At 44.1% G+C, this 22,476-nt stretch overlaps 1 protein-coding gene across 4 annotated transcripts in view; it reads right to left on the minus strand.

Moving 5' to 3' along the window:
* ENTPD7 (ectonucleoside triphosphate diphosphohydrolase 7) overlaps positions 1–22,476 on the minus strand; it is a 62,018-nt gene that overhangs the window by 37,525 nt on the left and 2,017 nt on the right. For 2 of the 4 annotated variants that reach the window (XM_033943824.1, XM_033943826.1), the window contains exons 2-3: positions 21,623–21,750; positions 20,667–20,849 (exon numbers count right to left, since the gene is read on the minus strand). In XM_033943824.1, coding sequence (XP_033799715.1) covers positions 20,667–20,849; positions 21,623–21,630 — 191 coding nt within the window. In that variant the 5' untranslated portion in view covers positions 21,631–21,750. Of the gene's footprint in view, positions 1–224; positions 353–20,666; positions 20,850–21,622; positions 21,841–22,476 lie in introns of those variants that run through there. The other 2 variants (XM_033943825.1, XM_033943827.1) reach the window with 2 other exon arrangements.

A 22,476-nucleotide genomic window follows, 5' to 3' on the forward strand; every position in this document is an offset into this window, starting at 1 on the left:
AGGGTCACTTGACTGAAGAGCAACATCATAGCTAGCTTATTCAGATCGATAATCTAAACTGATTTCTCCTTACGATGAGAGAAATGATCTGTGACAAGAGAACCTCCATTTTGCTTAGTGAGCAAAATTTAAAATGTACATGCACACAAAATGGGCTGGCAATCATTCTCAGATCACAGCCTGCTTCTTGGATTAGTGAGAGATATAACTTTATTAGAACCCACCAGAGCAGCATGAACTGTGGGTCATGTTTCTCACCCACACCAATTACATGTCCTCAGGGTCCATGTTATGGGTAATAAGCAGCTAAGTGCCCCACACTGGGGAGATGATCAGCCTTCTCTTTCCTCTCTCCCACCTTCAGAGTGAAACCTTCAAGCCGTTATGTCATCAGAACTTGACTGTGTAAGCAGAAAAGGAGACCACAGAGCTGGGAACTAAAGAGCAGAGAGTCGCCAAAGCAGTCTAAGGCCAGACATAATTAAATTAAAGAAGAATCCACCCTGACTTTGAAAAATTTGTCATCTAAAAAAAAAATATTAATAAATAAAATAAAAAATTTCAGAATCAAAAGCGCTTCCATTTGCAATATGCATCTTTTTCTAAATGATTAAGCTACCTGTCTGAACAACAAGTGCAACAGTACTACTAACAGAAATGCTTCATACAAGTGAATTGAATCTTAATGCTTTACGTGAACTATGGGGTTCTTTTATCAAGCCGCGCTAGCGGGGTTAGCGCGTCGGACATTTCATCACGCGCTAACCCCCGCGGGCGGCTAAAAAACTAACGCCACAGCTAGCGCGGCAGGCGGTTTTAACGCGCAGTATTACACGTGTTAAACCCCCTACCGCAGCTTGATAAAAGGACCCCTATATTTAAAGTTCTCTGGCTCATATTAATGTTCTTCCTTGGGATACAGGTTAGTTAGTACATTCAGCTTCAAAGGGAGTCCTTTGCCTAAAAGTTGCAATGACTGACCTCTCCCTCCCCCTCCCCCCACATCCCTGCTAACATTCTTAATTTCAGTGGAAGAGATTGAACCTGGAGCCCTTGCCTCTGGTTGCCAGCCAGTTTCAGGAATTGCTGCAAACAGCACTTCTCTTCCATGAAATAGCAAGAGGCTCATTTTCAAAGCGCATAGATATAAAAGTTACATATGTTACTGTGTAACTTTTTAAGTGCTTTGAAAATGAGCACCTAAATGTTTTTAGAAAGACCTCAGTGGTGACTTTTTACACGGATAACGATTCACCCATGACTTGCCTGCCTCTTCATAGGTTACATTTTAGTCTTTTAAAACTATTCTACGAAAAACTTTAAACATTTAAAAATTTAACTTTTTAAAGTAAACTTATCTTAATATTTTAAGGGGACCAAATGCCAACATGTGCCATGTTTCACTAGTGCTTTTGGGGGAGTTTTGAGGCAGCTACAAGCGAGGGCCTTTTTGGGTCCAAAAGGAGAGCCAACAAATATCTTCTTACTTGGAGCCATGATGCCAATAGTGCTTCTCAACATCCATTCCTACCAGAACACCTGGCCTTGGCCACACAATGAACCCTATGCAAATACAGGACCACAAACTAAAAGTGGTCTCAAACTCACGGCCCAGGGGCCACATGCGGCCTCATGCAAAATTGTCATTTCTTTAATAAGACATTATTTTTTCTGAGGCCCTACAAGTACCTACAAATCCAAAATGTGGCTCTGCAAAGGGTTTGAGATCACTGATCTAGAGCTATTAGAATCACCATGAAGGGAGGGTCACATGATGGCTTGCTTCAGAGCAGATGCCTGTGCACTCGGCTCCACTTCAATTCCCTTACATACTAATGTTTTAGTATCATCCTGCCACAAGCCCATCTGTTTTCCTTTGCATCTTGTAATCTAGGCCTTGTGTAGGATCTTTAATTGCATCTCATGGAGTCTGACATTCAGAGTGGCCCAAGTGGTTGTGATAAAACTAGCAGGCCTATCTTCTACAGTTACCTCCTCCCCCAACAGAGCTCTCCAGTCAGTGGCCATCTAGTCCTTTCCTAACCTGTACCACCCCGATAGTTTGTTATAAGCAGGCAGGGTAGACAGAAAGGCCTGGTCTAGGGAGTAGAACTGGGGAAAGAGCTCCCTGAGATGATCTTAAATGATTGGCAATAACTGTGCATTTGAAAATAAGCCAACAGACAGTTCCCAGACCAACCCCATCATGCCTGGCATTCCTAATAAGTGGGTATCTTCCTTGGATTCAACCCCAAGAATTGTCCCACAAATCTACATCCATACTTTTTTCCTGCAGGAAAAATGCATTCACACTTCCCACTGGGAACCCAGGATTGCCAACACTATCTTGTGCATTACTTGAGCTATTAGCAGCCAAAGAGAAAAGATATACAGCGGTCAACACTCCCATCATGGCCACACCAAAGCATCAAGCTCAAACACTCCTGGCTCCTTTTTGGGATTGAAGGAAAAGTGGTCATTTTGCATTCCGTCTTATCTAAGATGGTCAAAAACAGGAGTTTCTTGCCATTCCACTGCCAGGTAAAAAGCTGCTGAACAGTTCTCATTCTCCTGCGTTCAGCTGATATCTGCTGAGAATCTGCCTGAACATTGTCCACTCCTGCAATATGCACAGCTGAGATCACAAAGAGATTATCCTTTGTCTAAGCAGAGAGTTCATGAATCTCCAAAGATGGGACCGCTGAACAACGGACACAGGAAGGGAGTGGTGAAAGAGGAGAAAGAAGTGCAGAAAAACTTAACATGTTCTTTTCATCTGTATTTACAAATGAAGACACAACCAACATACCGGAACCTGAGCAAATCTTCAATGGAGATCAAGCAGAAAAATTAACATCCATGGAAGTGAGCCTTGAAGACATACGCAGGCAGATAGAAAAATTAAAAACTGACAAATCCCCGGGTCCCGACAGAATCCATCCAAGGATTCTGAAGGAACTAAAGGAGGAAATAGCGGAACTATTGCAGCAAATTTTCAATCTATCCCTGAAAACAGGAGTGATCCCGGAGGATTGGAAGATAGCCAACGTTACGCCCATCTTTAAAAAGGGATCAAGAGGTGACCCGGGAAACTACAGACCGGTGAGTCTGACCTCAGTTCCGGAGAAAATGGCGGAAGCACTGATAAAAGATAACATCGATGAACATTTTGAAAGAAACAAACTTCTGATAACCAGCCAGCATGGATTCTGCAAGGGGAGATCGTGCCTAACGATCTTATTGCACTTCTTCGAAGGAATTAATAAACGGATGGTCAGAGGAGACCCCATAGACATCAAATACCTAGACTTCCAAAAAGCCTTTGACAAGATACCCCATGAATGCCTACTTCGGAAACTGAAGAACCATGGGATGTAAGGAGACATACATCGATGGATCAGAAATTGGTTGGCGGGTAGGAAACAGAGGGTAGGAGTGAAGGGCCACTACTCTGACTGGAGAAGAGTCACGAGTGGTGTTCCGAGGGCTCGGTGCTCGGACCACTGCTATTTAATATATTTATAAATGATCTGGAAACAGGGATGAAGTGCGAGATACTAAAATTCACGGACGACATCAAACTATTTAGTGGAGCTCGGACTAAAGAGGACTGCGAAGAATTACAAAGGGACTTGAACAAATTAGGGGAATGGGTGACAAGATGGCAGATGAAGTTCAACGTTGAGAAATGTAAAGTACTACATGTGGGAAACAGAAACCCAAGGTACAGCTATATGATGGGAGGGATGTTATTGAATGAGAGTACCCAAGAAAGGGACTTGGGGGTAATGGTGGACATGACAATGAAGCAGACGGCACAGTGCGCAGCGGCCGCTAAGAGAGCGAATAGAATGCTAGGCATAATCAAGAAGGGTATTACTACCAGAACGAAAGAAGTTATCCTGCCGTTGTATCGGGCGATGGTGCGTCCATATCTGGAGTACTGCGTCCAATATTGGTCGCCATACCTTAAGAAAGATATGGCGATACTCGAGAGGGTTCAGAGGAGAGCGACAAGTCTGATAAAAGGTATGGAAAACCTTTCATACGCTGAGAGATTGGAGAAACTGGGACTCTTTTCCCTGGAGAAGAGGAGACTTAGAGGGGATATGATAGAGACTTACAAGATCATGAAGGGCATAGAGAGTGGAGAGGTGCAGATTCTTCAAACTTTCGAAAAATAAAGGAACAAGAGGCCATTTGGAAAAATTGAAAGGGGACAGATTCAAAACAAATGCTAGGAAGTTTTTCTTTACCCAACGTGTGGTGGACACTAGAGAATGACATGGGGAGCGATCCCCGCGGGGAACCACGGCATGGCTGCGGTTTGGCTGCGGGCTATGGAGACTCCATAGCCAAATCACTGCAGACACGGGGACAAAAGTTTTTACCGCCCGCAAAAACGGTGAAAAGATTTGTTCCCGCAGGCAAATGTATCCCCTTCTACATACCGCGATTTACCGGGTCTTCACCGTGTGTTCGGTTCACTTCGGGACGGGTGTCTGATTTTTTTCCGGCGGCCATGCTTGTCGGCCATGTGGCCTCCTCCAACTCGTCTCTCTCCACCTGACTTGCACGTTGCCTGACTCCGCCCCCTTCAATATTCTGGCTCCTCATTAGTCAGTTCTTTCCTGCTCAAGAAGGGGACCAATCACTACTGCTACACATGATATTTAATGGGTTGCAGTAGCGATTGGAAATCGGGGGATTTCGGAGCTGAGAGGCAAACCCAGGATTTGTTTTGGAGTCGCTGCCTGGATTGGAGAGGAGTCACTGCTGCAGACTTGGAGGAGCTGAAATTTCATTGAAAACTTCGGCGCTACAAGTAGAGGTAAGGTGCACACTTTCCTACTACTTGCCTGCCCAGAGTTGGCGACGGCAGGTGTGGGGGGGGGGGGGATTCTTTGACCGGTTGGAGACGGGAGTCTGGCTGAGCTGGTTCTTTTTTTAAAAAAAATCTGAGTACTAGTGTAGTAGTGTGCTGTGTCCATTCCCATGGGTTACTGAATCCTATTCCTGAACATGTGCTGCAAGAATGGAGGAATCCAGCACATGTTCAGTATGTAACCCATGGGAATACGTTAATAAAGATAAGCATATAAAATCATACCTGTTTGAGGCTTTTATGCATGCTGCGGTGATGGTAACGGGGCGGTGAATGGGATGGCAGTGGCGGTGACGGGGCGGTGAAAGGGATGGCGGTGGCGGTGACGGGGCGGTGAAGGGAACGGCGGTGACGGGGTGGTGCAGAGGATGGTGGGACGGGGACGAGGCGGTGACGGGCACAGATTTTTTCCCCGTGTCATTCTCTAGTGGACACCTAGAATGTGCTTCCAGAGGGCGTAATAGGGCACAGTACGGTACTGGGGTTTAAGAAAGGATTGGACAATTTCCTGTTGGAAAAGGGGATAGAGGGGTATAGATAAGAGGATTACTGCACAGGTCCTGGACCTGTTGGGCCGCCAGATCTGACCTAGCAGAGGCATTGCTTATGTTCTTATGTTATGTTCTTACATCAATGCACTCCAAGGCAATTATATAAAACACCCAGATTTACATGCCACTTGCACGTGTAAATGTATATAAGCATTTTCAGGCAAAAGTAGCAGCAAAGTGACCAAGTACTATTCTGTATGTCTAAGTCACATAGCACATAGAGATCTGGGAGAGGGGATTGGTAGAGTTGCCACTTATGCATGCAAGTTATAGAATACTTTAAAATTAGGCTTTCATTTGCTTAACATTTATGCCAACTGCAGTTGGTGTAAATACAGACATGTGAATAAGGTTAAAGCGTAAATCAATACTTGGTTACAATGGTGCTGTTATAAGAACAAGAGCATAGCCATAATGAGTCAAAACAATGGTCCATCTAACCCAGTATCTTGATTCCAACAGTGGCCAATCTAGGTCACAAGTATCTGGCAGTATCCCAAACAGTAGCAAAATTCCATGCCACCGATTCCAGGGATAAGTAGTAGAGAATGACACGGTGAAAAAATTGGTCCCCGTCACCGCCCCGTCCCCGTCTCACCATCCTCTGCACCGCCCCGTCACCGCCATTCCCTTCACCGCCCCGTCACCGCCACTGCCACCCCATTCACCGCCCCGTCACCGCCACTGCAACCCCATTCACCGCCCCGTCACCGTCACCGCTGCATATATAAAAGCCTCAAACGGGTACGATTTTAAATACTTTTCTTTATTTACGTATAAAGGAAACATTCTTTAAAACTTTAAAACTTAGTTAAATATTAGTTAATAACTATACAAAAACAAACACGACATGTACGGCTGCAAGTCTCCCCTCCCCCCAGCGATCACGGCATGAGGGCATCCAACCCCTCCTGTAGACCCCCCCCAACGGCCCTCCCGACAATCGCAGCAGAAGGGTACCCAACCCCTCCTGCCGGTCCTCCCAATGGCCTCCCCTAAGATCGCCGGCAGGAGGGTACCCAACCCCTCTTGCTGGACCCCCCCCTAACGAACCCTCCCACCCCGGAACCCCCTTAGTCTTACTTTCCAAGTTGGACCAGACGGCTCCTCACACGTATGGCCAGCAGGCTTGCCTCCGTCCAAATGAGGCGGGCCCGCCCCTACCCTGCCCAACCCACAGGATCCTAGGGCCTGATTGGTCTAGGCACCTAAAGCCACTCCCGCTATAGGAGGGGCCTTAGGTGCTTGGGCCAATCAGGCCCTAGGATCCTGTGGGTTGGGGAGGGGAGGGGCGGGCCCACCTCATTTGGACGGAGGCAGGCCTGCTGGCCAGACGAGCGAGGAGCTGTCCGGTCCAACTTGGAAAGTAAGACTAAGGGTGGTGTTTCGGGATGGCGGGGTTTGTTGGGGGAGGGTCCGGCAGGAGGGGTTGGGCACCCTCCTATTGGCGATATAGGGGGCCGTTGGGGGGGCCGGCAGGAGGGGTTGGGCACCCTCCTACCAGTGATCATAGGGGGGCTGTTGGGGAGCTGGCAGGAGGGGTTGGATATCCTCCTGCTGCGATCGTCGGGAGGGCCGTTGGGGGGGGGTTGGGGTAGGCAGGAGGGGATGGGTACCCTCCTGCCGCGATCGTTGGGGAGGGCTGGTTCTGTCGGCATGAAGGGCTGAGCACCTTCCTGCCGGCGATCGTCGGGGGGGGGGGCGGGTTCTATTGGCAGGAAGGGTTGATCTGACAAATGAGGAGCCAGTATATTGGGGGGCGGAGTCAATGCGGCAACGTGCAGGTGAAACACAGGTAAATAGCGGTTCCTAGAAGGGGGGACATTGGCCTGCGGGGACAAATCTATTCACCGTTTTTGCGGGCGGTGAAAGGATTTGTCCCCACGTCTGCGGCGATTTGCTAATGAGGTCACCATAACCCGCAGCCAAACCACAGCCACGCAGCGGTTCGCTGCGGGGATCGCTCCCCGTGTCATTCTCTAATAAGTAGTAGCTTTCCCCATGTCTATCTTAATAGCAGATTATGAACTTTCCTCCAGGAACTTTTCCAAAATTCTTTTTTTTTAAACCCAGATATGCTAACTGCTGTTACCAAATCCTCTGACAATAATTTCCAGAGCTTTGTTGAATGAAAAAAATATTTTCTTCTATTAATTTTAAAAGTATTAACATGCAATGTTATAGAATAGGGTCCCCTTGTGTGGCATCATAGTGCCTAAAAGAGGGCACCTAGTTACACAGTTGCCCCCTTGTTTCCCCATACCATACTGTTAAGAACATAAGAAGTTGCCTCCGCTGAGGCAGACCAGAAGTCCAGATCGCCCAGCGGTCCGCTCCCGCGGCGGCCCATCAGGCCTATTGCCTGAGCAGTGGTCCCTGACTATTTCTATAACTTACCTCTACTCCTATCCCTATAACCTACCTCTACTCCTATCTGTACCCCTCAATCCCTTTGTCCTCTAGGAACCTATCCAAACCTTCTTTGAAGCCCTGTAACGTGCTTCTGCCTACCACAGCCTCCAGAAGTGCGTTCCATGTATCCACCACCCTCTGGGTGAAAAAGAACTTCCTAGCATTTGTTCTAAACCTGACCCCTTTCAATTTCTTCGAGTGCCCCCTTGTACTTGTGGTTCCCCATAATTTGAAAATTCTGTCCCTGTCCACTTTTTCTATGCCCTTAAGGATCTTGAAGGTTTCTATCATGTCTCCTCTAAGTCTCTGCTTCTCCAGGGAGAACAGCCCCAACTTTTTTAGTCTGTCAGTATATGAGAGATTTTCCATACCCTTTATCAGCTTAGTTGCTCTTCTCTGGACTCCCTCAAGTACTGCCATGTCCTTCTTGAGGTACGGTGACCAGTACTGGACACAGTATTCCAGATGCGGGCGCACCATTGTACGATACAGTGGCAGGATGACTTCCTTCATCCTGATACCCTTGTTAATGATACCCAACATTTTGTTTGCTTTCCTTGAGGCTGTGGCGCACTGTGCCGACGCCTTCAATGTTGTGTCTACCATCACTCCCAGGTCTCTTTCAAGGTTACTTACCCCTAGCAATGATCCCCCCATTTTGTAAGTGAACATCGGGTTCTTTTTCCCTACATGCATGACCTTGCATTTCCCTATGTTGAAGCTCATTTGCCACTTTTTGGCCCACTCTTCCAGTGTCGTCAAATCCTTTTGGAGATCTTCGCAGTCTACCATGGTTTTAACCCTGCTGTATAGTTTGGTGTCATCCGCAAATTTAATGACTTCACATTTTGTTCCCGCCTCCAGGTCGTTAATGAATATATTGAACTGTCTGACAAAACTTGTACCACTCTCTCCTCCAGACGCAGAAGAAACACAAGTATAGCATAAGCCAACAAAATTGTCCTTGCTTCTAAACAAATTGATAAGCCAAAGTTTCCTTGGCTGACCAACACCTCTAGACCAAAATTCTATGCAATGGGCTTCCCAACACTGCATATAGATACTGGTCAATGAAATTGTCCAGTCCAGGAACACCAGAGGGATGTCCCTGAATAGATGTGGAACAACCCACCAAGTTAGTTGTCTGAAAAAACTGAAATTGGAAGAGACAAGCAATTAATTTCTGAAAGTGAGGGGACCACCTCAAAAGTAACATGTGAAGTCATTAACAGGAAAGCCTAGAACTATAAGAACTTACTAAAATGTTTATCTGAAGCCTCCACAAAAGGACAAATTGGTTGACTCCTGACACAGGCGCAAATCACCTTGATACAAACACAGTTGTATCAAGTGCATTTGAGTCCAACTGTTACATCTTTTCTTGACTGCTGCTAATAAATTGACTGTTTGCACATCTTGGGTTATGACTGTTTACTAGAGCTTATTCCTTTGTCTGACTCACAGCATCATCCCTACCATCGCTGCAATAAAACCAAGCAGCTGAAGATAATCCCTAGTTCTTGACAATTGCACTGCATAAAAAGACACTTAATTGATTCAGAATCTTAGAAAACATAGACAGATAGAAACATGAAGACAGATAAAGAGCATATGGTCTATCTAGTCTGCCTAACCATGCCAGCTATCATCCCCTCTTCTCCCCATGCCATCTACTATCCCCTCCTCTCCCAATGTACTTGTCCCAAGCTTTCTTGAATTCAAATACATGTTTTGTCTCCACCACTGGGAGGCCATTCAAGCATTCATCACCCTTTCCACTGAAAAAGTATTTTATGAGGTTACTTCTAAATCTATCCCCTTTCATCTTCATCCTATGCCCTCTTATTCCAGCGTTTCCTTGCAATTGAGATTTGCCTCTTGCACATTTATGGCACATGAGTATTTATCAAACTAACAATATAGTAGTACAAGGCAGCTATGATAAAAGGACTTCTGCATTTAATTACCACAAAATCATGGAGGGGAAAAAAAAAAGTAAAATCTGGATCCATGGCCATGCCCCCAGCCAAGTTCCACCTGAGTCACGCCCCATTCTGCTCCAGCCCCACCCCTTCAACCTGTTCACTTGTTCAGAGGGGCATCAGGAAGGCAACTGCACATGCACAGGTGTGACGCGATAACGTCACCGCTTGCATCTGAACATGAATAGAGGCCCTCCTGATGCCATTCCCAGCTCAAAGTTTTTCAAAATAATGAACAAAAGCCATGCGGGTAAATCCGGACTTCTGATAACCCTAGATGCACTGCCCAGAAAACACCTAGTGACAGAGCAATTTTAGCTTACCAGATAATGCTCCACACAAACAGCATGCAAATTATATCCACGCCGTTTATGTGAGGGAGGACCATGCCTGGCACCTGTGCAAAAGAGCTGAGTGGTAGACCCAGTAGAGTGCAGGGCTGTGATCGCCGTAGCTCCAAACAGCAGCCGGGGGGAAAAAAACCAAAAAACTTGCAGGGTTCAGCAATCTTTTTTTGAATTCCAAAACAATTTTGGAGAGAGTGTGTGTGTATGTGTGTTGTCTATGGCCACTCTTGCAGACTTTTTAAATTCAAGCAAACTGATCCTACTGAAGTCACCCTCCTGCTACTGACAGCTCCAAACTTACCGGAAAATTTTGCATGCTGAAAGGTGAAGTTCCTTATATGGAGTGGTCATGTTATAACTAATGAGCTTCTTGCAATGCATTTGCATAGGATTCTTGGTGGCTGCTACTGTGATCAGTAAAACCACCGGGAACTCTTTTGTGCATAGGAGGCTGCAATAACTTGTAAGCTAGAATGGCTACAACCAGTCTAACTTGCACAGTAAGCTTTTCAGCATTGGGCCAAAATGACCACCATTCCTGCTGAAAACTAGAGGTTCTATGGTGGTCCCAGATCCGGACCCCTAGCCCTGCGCCCCCCCCTCCCCCGGCGGCCTTCTCTTGTCAGGCAGCAAGGAAGTCCGCGCATGCAAAGTGACGGGTTTTGAAAAGCCATCCAGCCACCCAGACATGTCCTCAAAAGGAGGACATGTCCAGGGAAATCCTGATGTCTAGTAACCCTATACCAGAAGCCTCTCTTGAAAGCTGCCACTCAAAAAAATATGGATCTCGGTCACAGTAAAGACACCTCTAAAAATAACCACTACTTTTGTCGGCCCTTCCCTGATGCTGCAAGAGCCAGGAATTTCCAAGTTCTTGTTTAGGCAGAGACAGCTGCTTCTGTAATTTAATCCTTCTGCCTGACAGACATTGTGCTTTTTGTTTGGTTGTTTTAAGTAATTTTATTCTCTTAGCAAGGGAATAAAAGTTAATGGAGCCCCACATAAATTTTTTATTCTGGAGGGGGACGAAAGGGGAGGTAGGAGAGTACCTTTCTGGCAAGGCCCTGTAGAGATCATTGCCAGACAGCCTAGCTGAAGTAAGGCTCTTGGGCTAAGGCTCAGGGCAGCGAACCTTTCCAGGCTTAACTAGGAGGATTGTATCTAACTCTTGGGCATCTATACAGGCTAACTTCAACCACAGTGGCATCTAGGGGAATCGGGCCTGTTACTACAACAACCCTGCTGCAACAGTCTAACATTTACTGTCTATTGAGGTAGAGAAATACTGACATCTGTTATACTGGCGATATTATTAGTGGATTTTTTTCTCTACTTCCATCTGCTGCTATGTCCCTTTATCAGCAGATGGAAGTAGAGAAAAAAAATCCACTAAGGTTCTAATAATATTGCCGGTATAACAGATGTCAGTATTTCTCTACCTCAATAGACAGTAAATGTTAGACTGTTGCAGCAGAGTTGTTGTAGTAACAGGCCCGATTTCCCTAGATGCCACTGTGGTTGAAGCTAGCCTGTATAGATGCCCAAGAGTTAGATACAATCCTTCTCCTAGTTAAGCCTGGAAAGGTTCGCTGCCCTGATATATATATATCTCCAGACTTGTTGTTTATCCTTCTAGTTTTCAGATATAAATGTAAAAATCAGTAGAATTCCTCTCATCTCCAAAAAACAGAAACCAGGATTGTCAATCCTAACTTCTTAAATCCTGAGCATATGACTGGGCCTCACTAAAAACTTTGGATCCAAGTACACCCAAGGTCTTAATCTAGCCCTGCCCACAGCAACAGATTAGTTTGCAGTACACATAGCAACCAGTAAAAAAAACAATACAATTCAGTCAAAGTTTTACTGTAGACTTGAAGACAACAGGGAGGGTTGCTTACTTGTAACAGGGATCCTCTGTACACAGCAGAGAAAAGCAGCCACATGGTATAGTAATATCCTCTGATGGATTAAGTTTTTGGCTTGTCCTGGGCATATGCATGCATTCCCACACTTGGTAGTGCTCCTCCTCCCCTCACTCTGTAGCTAGTTAGATTGTGTGATAAGTGAACCTGTATTCTTATAGAAAGGCTGTATGGCAGGTTAGCTTGACTGCATTCTCTTGCTGAGTACAGAGTACCTCCATTACAGGTTAGCAACTCTTTTCTCTGCAGACTGGTAGGGGAGATGTAGCACACTGTATGATGATTCAAAAGCCAAGGATTACTATAGGCTAGATCAGGGGTGCCCACACTTTTTTGGCTTGCGAGCTACTTTTAAAATGACCAAGTCAAAATGATCTACCAACATTAAAATTTAAAAACACACTGTCACCTCAATAACAACTATACAAAAATAGACAAATATACCCCCCTCTCCTTTTACTAAACCGTGATAGCGGTTTTTAGTGCAGGGAGCTGCGCTGAATGACCTGTGCTGCTGCCGACGCTCAAAACCGCTATTGAAGTTTAGTAAAAGGGGGCCATAGTGGAAAATATAGACAGAAGATATAAATTCTCAAAACAGACACATTTTGATCACTAAATTGAAAATAAAATCATTTTCCCTACCTTTGTTGTCTGGTGATTTCATGAGTCTCTGATTGCACTTCTTTCTGACTATGCATCCAATATTTCTTCCCTTCTTTCTGCCTCCTACCTACTTCCTCTCCTCCAGACCTCATTTCATTCCCCAACCAACATCTCTCTCTGTCCCTCCATGAGTCCAACTTTTTCTTTCTCTCTCCCTGCCCTCCTCCTCTTTCTTTCTTTGCCCCTCTTTCTTTTTTTCTTTCTCTCTCCCTGCCCCCCAAGCTACCTCCACCATTGCCAAATGCCCCCAGCAAACACTTCCTCCTGTCTGCTCTCTTATTTCCCAAATTATGTATTTTTCTCTCAGTTCCCTTCCCCCATTACAGCATATGCTCCCTCTCTGAGTTTCTGTTACCCTCACAGCCTATTTCTTCTCTGCCACAGCTCTACTCCAAGTTTCTGTCTCCATCAATCTGTGACTCTTCCCTTTAGAGCTTTCAGACACTTCTGGATCTTCATAGCAACATTCTCTGTCCCAGCTATTAACCCTTTCAATTCACTTCATCCCTTCATAGTCCCCTCTATTCCTTCCCATGACTTCACTTCCAACCGTGTGCCAGGCCCACAAGCCTTCCCCCCAACCCCCAACATCAATTCTGACTTTGGAGAGGAAGATCCAGACTCGGAACTTCCTTTCCGACATCAGAATTCATGTATGGGGAGGGGGTAGGCTTGTGGGCCCGGCACTTGTGCAGTGGCTGCACTCGCCTGGATTTTATGGTGTTGGGAAACAGGGAGAACACAAAGGCAATGTGAGTCTATCACAGAACCCTGGATGGACTCTGCAATCGACTCACATTGCCCTTGCGATCGACCTTTTGGGCACCCCTGGGCTAGATGCTCAAAAATTTGTGTTTAAAACTAATGGGTGGAATTCTTTGAGCATGTATCATACATTTGAATCATATGCTTATGAAAAGAAAAATATAATTCGACTTTCCAAAAATTTGATACAATGTAAATCACCCTGGAAATTCCTGGACTCATATGTTCAATCTATTTCATAGACACTCCTCTCTTCTTCTTCTTCCTCTTCTTTTTTTTTTCTTCCTTCAATTTCTCTTTCCTCTTATCTTTTCTTTTACTATTTTTTCATGAACAGTCCTAGTACTTTAGATCTTTTAAAACGATTCAATTCTACATTGCATAATGTAACTGAATATTTGTTATACTAAATGTTTTGTTTTATATTTTGATACCATGTACTTGAACTGTTTCTTATATTTTTTCAAAAAATCAATAAAAAATATTGAACTAAAAAAAAAAAAAACTAATGGGCTGCTGTCGCAGCCATTACTGTAGCAATTTTAGAAAAGAGAGTCATTCTCTCCAAAATGCTCATGCAAATGAGGTTCATGGAGAGTAGTGAAAATTTGCTAAATTTGCATGTGCCCATCGCTGGTGATAGTGATGGACACATGCACAAAATAAATGCCAAAAACCTAACAATTGAGCCACCAAAGTCAAGCAACCCTCCACCCAAAACCCCACCTCCCCGGCAGCGGGAGAAATACTCACTTCCTCCCACCATGTAGCAACATACCCCCCTCCCCGACAGTGTGAGAGATGCCACTCCCTCCTGCTGCCATGCAACCCGCCCTCCCCCTCCCCGCCTCCGATGATCCCCCGCCCCCTTCCTTACAATGGCTGGCCAGAGAGATACCTACTCCCTCCGGCCAGCAGGCCCACCTCTTTAAAACGGCGGGTCTTCCCCTCCCCAGTGTATTTTTTATTTTAATTTGCACAGGGGAGGGGTCTGAGCTGTGAAAGTAAGTTAATGACAGCTCAGACCTGTCAGCAAATTTTGGCCGCAATGATGTGGCACAACGAGGTTAGAGAATCACTTGGCGATTATAGAGAATCACTCAGAGTGCTCATTTTAATATTAATGACCTCATTGTACTACATTTGCATGGCAGTATTGGAGACTGCTAGAAAACTCAGAAGAGACCTTGGTAAGCCGTTTTGATAATCCGCCGCTAAAATATATGCAAGCTAAACCAGCTGGAACCGGTTTAGCAAGCACGTTAAAGGCAGATTTTAGTTTTGGGAATCTGCCCCTATATCTGGAGGCTTTCTAGGCGACACAAGGGAGTGATGGGGGTGGATAGAAAAAGCAAAGAAGTTACACAGGACTGCTTGGCTACAGTTTTGTCCTTTGAAAACAAGAAGTCAAGGCAGTAGCATCTGATGACAGTGTAAGCTGAAGATTAGAGAATGACACGGTGACAAAATTCATCACCATTCCCGCCCCCGTGGATAACTATGGGAAATAATCCCGTGTCATTCTGTAGTGTCTATCTCAACCTCAATCCTTCTATACCTGCATTCTTTAATGCAAGGCTTGAGGGTCAGTGGTTGTATTCATTCATACTCCGATTCTTCCCTCTCTCCTTAAAGAATGACATGGAGATGGTTTCCTGCGGTTATCTGTGGGAACTTGCCATGTCATTCTTTACTAAAGATCACATGACAGCCTTGCAGATATCTTCAGTGGAGATTGCTCAGAAGTTAGCAACTGTGGCTTCTGTGGCTCGGAGGCAATGTGTGCCAATTTTAGCTGCAAACTGCTGACACTAGAGGATAATGCAACCAGACAACCAGGAGGAGATGGTGTACTTAGTAAGCCCGGGTTGTTTGAAAGTATCAAACAAACAGTTGGGAGGTCTGGCAAATATTCTCCATTTCTTAGAAACAGCAGAGTATGGCACATTTATAGGGCTTTTTCTACACGAGTTAAACGTAGAACAAGACAAATCAGGATCTTTGGCTTCTACCAAAACCAAATCTATGACTGAAATGCCAAGAATTGGCCCTGCCCCCTGAACAGCACCTACTCCCTTCCCACTCCCCTAACTAACCAAAAAGAGCCATCCATCTCCAGTCTACCCACAGTGGCAGCCCCCTCCAAGGCCTTCCATATTATTGGTAGTTAATGGGGACAGGAGTGATTCCTACTTATCCCTGCCTCAGTTGCTTCTACCTATGCCAGTTTCAATCTCAAAATGGCTGTCATTGGATGTCCTGGAAGCCATTTTGAGGCAAGAGCAGGCATGGACAGGAACAAATGGGGATCGATCCTACCCCAGCTAGCCAATAACATGGAAAGCCCACAAGAGGGTTTGCCTCTAGTTATGGGGGAGAGAGGGAATGACTCTTTGGTGGAGGAGAGAGGGAGAAGGGGCTGTGTGGCATAGTTCTGGTTCTGGCCAAAAATGCACAGGTATTTTTGGCCAAAACCAAAACAAAGCTAAACACAGATTTCATGCCAATTTTGGTGCTGAAGCTGAAACCAAAGAATTTACGGTAGTTGTCCTCTAAAATGCAGGACTTGATTAAAAAAAAAGAGAGAAGTACTATAGACTGATTGATGTGAAATTCTGAGACAATGTTAGGGAGGAACTTGGGAAGGGTGTGTAGGATTAAAAAAAGAACAACAAAGGAAGAGCAACAGATTCCTACGAAGATACAAATGACACATAGAAACACAGCGGGAGAAGACAAGATGTTCTGTATGGGATATTTTATTGTGAACAATAAACTATTTAAAAATTGAATTTGGAATTCCACGATACAAAATAACTCGGGCGCCTCAAGCCCCTCCCCCAAGGGACAGGGCTTGAGGAGTCTGAGCAAATCAGGGTCTTCAAGATATCCACTTATGCCAGATTCATGGGCTGCAATTATCGTGTGTGCTCTTGTCCGTGCGTGCATTTGTCAGTGTACCGTTTTTCCAGGATCAGGGCCGACAGGTTTCCTCCCCCTGTTTGCATGTGCAAGATATGGTGGGGGGGGTCGAGGTCTCTGGCCAGTTTGTTGGGTCTGAGTGGCATTCCGAAGATACAAGCAGTTCAGATTCCAGGCTTGTTGAGGCAGAGGTTCTCTCTGGAAGTTATTTGCAGCTTCCACATTTGCAACTCTCAGCACATAGCACAGCACAGTGAGTAACAGGCTGACAGCCTGGAAAACAAAATTAGGGGGGGGGGAGGGTGTCTTTTTAAAATCAATTATTTAGGGGTTCTGGTGTTAGAGCTGAGGAGTCTGAGCAAATCAGGGCCTTCCAGATATCCAATTATGTAAAGGATTCCCATAATCCTGATGTAAACCTTACCTTACACTAGATAACAAGTGAATGTTTTAAGTGTAGGAGGGGGGGTTTCCCCCTAACCTCAACCCCACCCCCTAAAAAAAAAAGGGTTAATTTGTAACCCTAAAAAAGACAAAATAGTATCCACAGTCATGGCGCATTTTACGGGTCATCTTCCATTCCGTACGCACATTTGTCTTGCGTGCAATTGTCAGAGCGCATTTGTCGGGGCACTATTGTTGTGCATGCATTTGACGGGTCACCGAAAAAACTGCCACAGAGCCACTCTGCCTGCACTCAAGTCCACTGCAGATGAACTTAGAGGTGAGCTTTGTTCCCAAGGCAACAGTCCCTGTGCACCTGAACTATTAGTGCAGACTGTCCAAGTGGATGCACTGCAAAGTAGTCTGCCCCTTGGAAGTAGACCCTCAATCTCAGATTCTGCGCTCTCCCACAACCAGAGCTGTCCCAAACAATTAGCAAAAAAGACCAAATGTGACTGAAAATAAACACGAGCAGGAAAGTCAAGCTCCTATTATCTTGCTTGTAGAGAGACAACTGAGGTATTGGACGACAGCCCAGAGGGATGGGAGGTGGAGCAAAAGAATGCTAACGAAGCTCCCTACAAGAATTCTTGTCAGAAGGGACCGACTACCCACAGGTTTAGGAATAGAGTATCTGTCACACTAGAACTGGAATTACAAGCTTTTTATGCTTGGCTTAAATAAATCAGAGAGATTGAGGTTCACTATACATTACCATATGCATAAGATATCCTTCCTACATGTAGATAAAAACATAGAAATATGATGGCCGATAAAGGCCAAATGGCCCAGCTAGTCTGTCCATTTGCAGTAACCATTATCTCTTCCTCTCTCTAAGAGATCTCACGTGCCTATCACATGCCTTCTTGAATTCAGACACAATCTCTGTCTCCACACTTTTTATTAAAAAAGAAGAGGTGGAGGGTTTCTTCACTACAGCTCATCAAAAAGAGAAACAGGAATTTTTTGTTAAGACAGATCACTGAAGGATAGTCTTCCATTTTCACTATTTAACATATCATCATCTGTGATCAGACAGACAGAGAATATAAAAAAACAAGCAAAAGTTCTCAAACATTTGCTCAGAAGAGGATATCCTATAGATTTTATTGACAAGAGAAACAGAACAGCTATGTTTAATAACAGGGACTTACTTATTGTTTAAAAAAAAAAAAAATTATGAGGAAACAAGATGACACAGAAACAAAAGGACACAATGACAGTAGCTGCCAGTTTGTCTACAGGCACATTAGACATCAATGGAATATGATCTCAAGTGTTTTGCAGAAAGCACAGTTCAAATTGCTCACAGTAAAGGATGGAATTTTAAGGAATTATTCTGTCCTTTCAGATGTCTCAGTGAAATAGTAAAACATAGCATGCAGTGAGCTAGATGTCCAAGGACAAGCTGCTTGTGAGGTTTGCCTAAGTTTGTAGTACATTAGAAATTACAAAATTTGAAAATCCTGGCAATGAAAAAACTTACCTTATTTTTAGTTCCATAAAACACACTTTTTCCCCCCCAAAAAAAATGGGTGGAAATGTCTGTGCGACTTATGAAGCAAATATTACCTTTTTAAATCCTGGTGGTCCAGCGGTGTATCGGCAGAAGTGAGCTTTCCGCACTCCTGCCTGGGCCCGTGCCACTTCCTGAATGACTGCCATCAGTTCTCGTACGGAGAGGCACGAGGCCAGGCAGGAGCGTGGAAAACTCATCCTGCCAATACACCGCTGGATCACCAGGATTTAAAAAGGTATGGGGGGGGAGTAAAAAACATGAAAATACAACAATGATGTGCAATGTGCATTCTTAGATCGGGGGGGGGGGGGGTGTTAAAAACATGGAAATACCACAACGAGGGGGAGGGAGGTGGGACAGGGACCATTTGGTTCAGAATTTTATTTTTTTGATTTTCCTCCTCTACACCTAGGTGCATCTTATGGTCAGGTGCGTCTTATAGAGCGAAACATAAGGTACTTGTTGAAATATCTTACTTTGTGTGCTTATGAATTTGTATTGCATAATCTGCCCCCCCCCCCCCCATAATAAATGGTAAGTAGGGCAAACCTTCAGAAGGTTCCAGGTCTGAACATAAGAGCACTTTAGAGACACAGAAAGAAAATTCTCCTTTGGCACAATATTGTTTATAGAATAGTCAGTTTTTCACAGCTTAAGATGTTTTGTATTGGATTATGCCCCTCTGATGAAATATGGAAGGGATTGATGAAGGCAATTTTTGCAATTGGAACAGAGTTGAACATTCTCTCTGGAACCACTGAACCTACAGGTTTGAATGGTAAAATAGAATGGCAATACGACAGTACAACTAAAGACACTAACGAAAGAGGACTTCCAGAACTGCTTCAGAAAGTGACAAGAATGATGGTATAAGTATTTTTGAAGCGAGGGGGGACTAAAGGCAAAGTGTATTTTACTGAATTTTTTATTTAAAAATTCATTGTATTTTTTTTTATCACACCTCATATTGATTTGAGTTTGATTGATATGTTTTGGTTTGATTTGGAGCAGTCCATGATTCCCTGAGGCAGTAATACAAAATGCTGATTTGAAATCCTTGAAGTTACCAAAAAAATTCAAAAGATAAGGGATTTTTTTCAATTTATATAAAAGTTTAAAATTAGTTGCTTTATACGAGAGTTTGGTTTTTTATCCCCCATAAGATTATAGCTTGAACTGTGTAGTGCTTGTAAAACTTGTGTTTTTCCTCCTATTTTCAAGAGTGTCAGTAACAGAGTTACGAGACATACTGGGCAAAGTATATACCATTGTTCCTAAATAGTAAAGCTGTTTTAGAACTTTTGAGATTGGATTTATCTGTATTCCATATTCCTTCCCTTTTTTTATTTAGGGAAAAAAAAAAATCATACACACATTCTTGGTTTCTGGAGAGGAAGTACATGATAGCACAGCTGACAGAAAACTCTTTAAATGGTAGGCATCATTTCAGAAACTAGAAGAAAGAAAGGCAGTAAATTGCATCCTGAACATGTCTTTCCTGTGTAACTTCTAGGTTTACTTCCCTTAACATTACAGATGGCTCTGAAATCTCATTCCGTTTCACAGAATGCTCCTTACCATACACATCTGAACCACAAGATACCTGCAGAATTCACAGCTTCAAGCATCTACCATTCTTTATTCTGAGGCCAGGAAGCACCATGCCAAACTGCAGGCTGCTCCAATTACGCACCAACCCACTCATGACGGCCATCAGGGAATGTGTAGACTCGCTCAAACCAACTAGGAACCTGTATCTGGCTCAGTAACTTGGAGCAAATTTTATAGATAGAAAAATGCAGTGTCAGGACATGCCAGGAGCATTTTTTATGCTGGACACACACCCTGGGCGGTAAGCCCCAAAGCCTTCCTATCTCACCCTCTGCACTACAGCATGTCCCAGTCAAACAAGGGAAGCCAATGGACAGGGCACCCCCCTCTTGGATCCTGTACAATTTCACTGACCACATATACAGTAGCTCATTACAGCCCTGGGACATGCTCACTCTGATGCACATATGATGGCATTCACTGTAAAGCAGTAGAATTCCAATATTTTGGGATTTGTGTTCTGTAGTTTCCTTTTATACTCTTGAACTTCCAGCTTGACAGTTACCATCTGTTTAAACTAGTCAGAACCTTTCTGCCACAACCACTATGACACTGTGTTTCTTGCTAGACCTCATGGCTACATGCCATTTTGACTATGTTTAAAAGATGCTTTTAAAAAATCCAAAAGGACACTCACTTTTCAAACTGCCTGTCTTTAAGGGGTCTGGGGCGCCAGAGCCACAGGTCTGTAATAGGAAGTAGGATCAGGATGAAGACCACAATAAAAAGTGTCAAAAATGGTAGATGCCGACGGGCAAATGGACTTACTGGGGGCACGCTAATGTGCCAAGACCCTGGATACAAGCATGAGAAAGTTATCCTGGGGGAAAAAAAAAAGAAAACAAGAAATTTAGCATTAAATCAGCATGCCTTCATTCTACTAAGTACTCAGCCCCTTCAGGTAATACTAATCAGGTGAATAAGCCATTGATTAATACAGGCACAACTCCCAGAGTACAGCTTTCCAAACTTGCCCTGGAAACTCCAAAGCCAGTTAAGTTTTCAGGGTATCCACCTTAAATATTAATAAGATCAATTTGCATTCACTGGAGACTCAATATATACAAATTGGTCTTATGAATATTCATGCTAGATATGCTGAAAATCAGAATGGTTGTGGAGTCCCCAGGACAACTACTGTATGGGAAGCCCTGTCCTGGATTTTCATAGTATCTGATCAATCCAAGTCTCTGTAAAGAGTACTTTTAAATGCTAAGGCACAATTTCCTTCCTGCTACAAATACTACAGACCTCAGTTTATCTCTGCTTTTCCTCTCACTTATTTACTTCTAGGTCTTGAATTCTGTTTGTCTCTATCACCTCTACTGGTAGCCAGTCCAATCCACACATCCACCACTCTTTTCTGCAAAAATATATTTTCCAGTGCTGCTCATGAGTCTGCCCCTGAGATTCCATATTCTGACCTACTATTCTCAAAAGAAATCTTTCGTCTGAAATAAAGTTTTGTTTCGTATTCAGATTCCACTTATACTCAGCTAGTCACATGCTTTTCTCCTTCTCCTAAGTACTCCTATTGCTTTTTCTAGCCCTCAAATATAGAGGATTTTTTTTCCTTAGAAGATTATGACTCACCTGGCCATATGCAACTCTCCCACTCAGATCCTCCTTATGGCTGCAGTCCACGTCACCTTTTTCTTATCCGGCCACAACGAAGTGGCCTCATAGCGTCACACATTGCCCTCCTTTCCGATTTGAGCAGGCTGCAGATAAGCAGTTTATTTCTATCAATTAACCTTCCTCTTCACTTTCCTCTTGTGCAGCAATGTGAAAAACTCTACTCCCTCAGATCACTGAAGAAAACAATTTGCAAACAGCTTCTCTTCAGTAATCCTGGATAGTTACTTAACATAATGCATTAGATCTAAACGAAAAATACATGCTCTCTACTGTCATTCAAGAGCACAAGTAAAGAATATGTGTTAAGGAAACAAAGAACTTTAACACTGAGAATTAGACCTGCCTGAGCTACAAGGCACCTGCAGAACTCACAAGCAGCTTGTGTGAATTCAAGCACCTGCCATGCTGAAGCCAGAAGCTTTGTGCCAAACTGCAGGCTGCTCCAGTTACTGAGCTGGTACACATGCCATCCCAATCAAGGAAGCCAGCAGGAAATGTGCAGACTGGCTCTGAAAACAACTAGCAACCTGTTTATGGCAAATTCATGATATGCTTTTTGGGTCAATCATTATAAGCTAGTCTCTGTTGAGTACGGTATTTTAAAGCAAAATACAATTCCAAGCCATCAGAAACTGGCCGTGCATTACACTATGTATAGCATTAGCTGAAAACCTGGAGATGTCTACTAAACATTTCTAAAGCTTACAATCTAGTTGAGACACTAAAGACAAACAGTAATCAAGAAGAGAAGGTATTTGCATTTAAAAGCCATCTTCAAGAAGTAAGAGCTTTAAAGTGGGACTTGTGTC

Source organism: Geotrypetes seraphini, chromosome 4 (assembly GCF_902459505.1).
Source record: "Geotrypetes seraphini chromosome 4, aGeoSer1.1, whole genome shotgun sequence".
NCBI classification, from domain to species: Eukaryota; Metazoa; Chordata; class Amphibia; order Gymnophiona; family Dermophiidae; genus Geotrypetes; species Geotrypetes seraphini.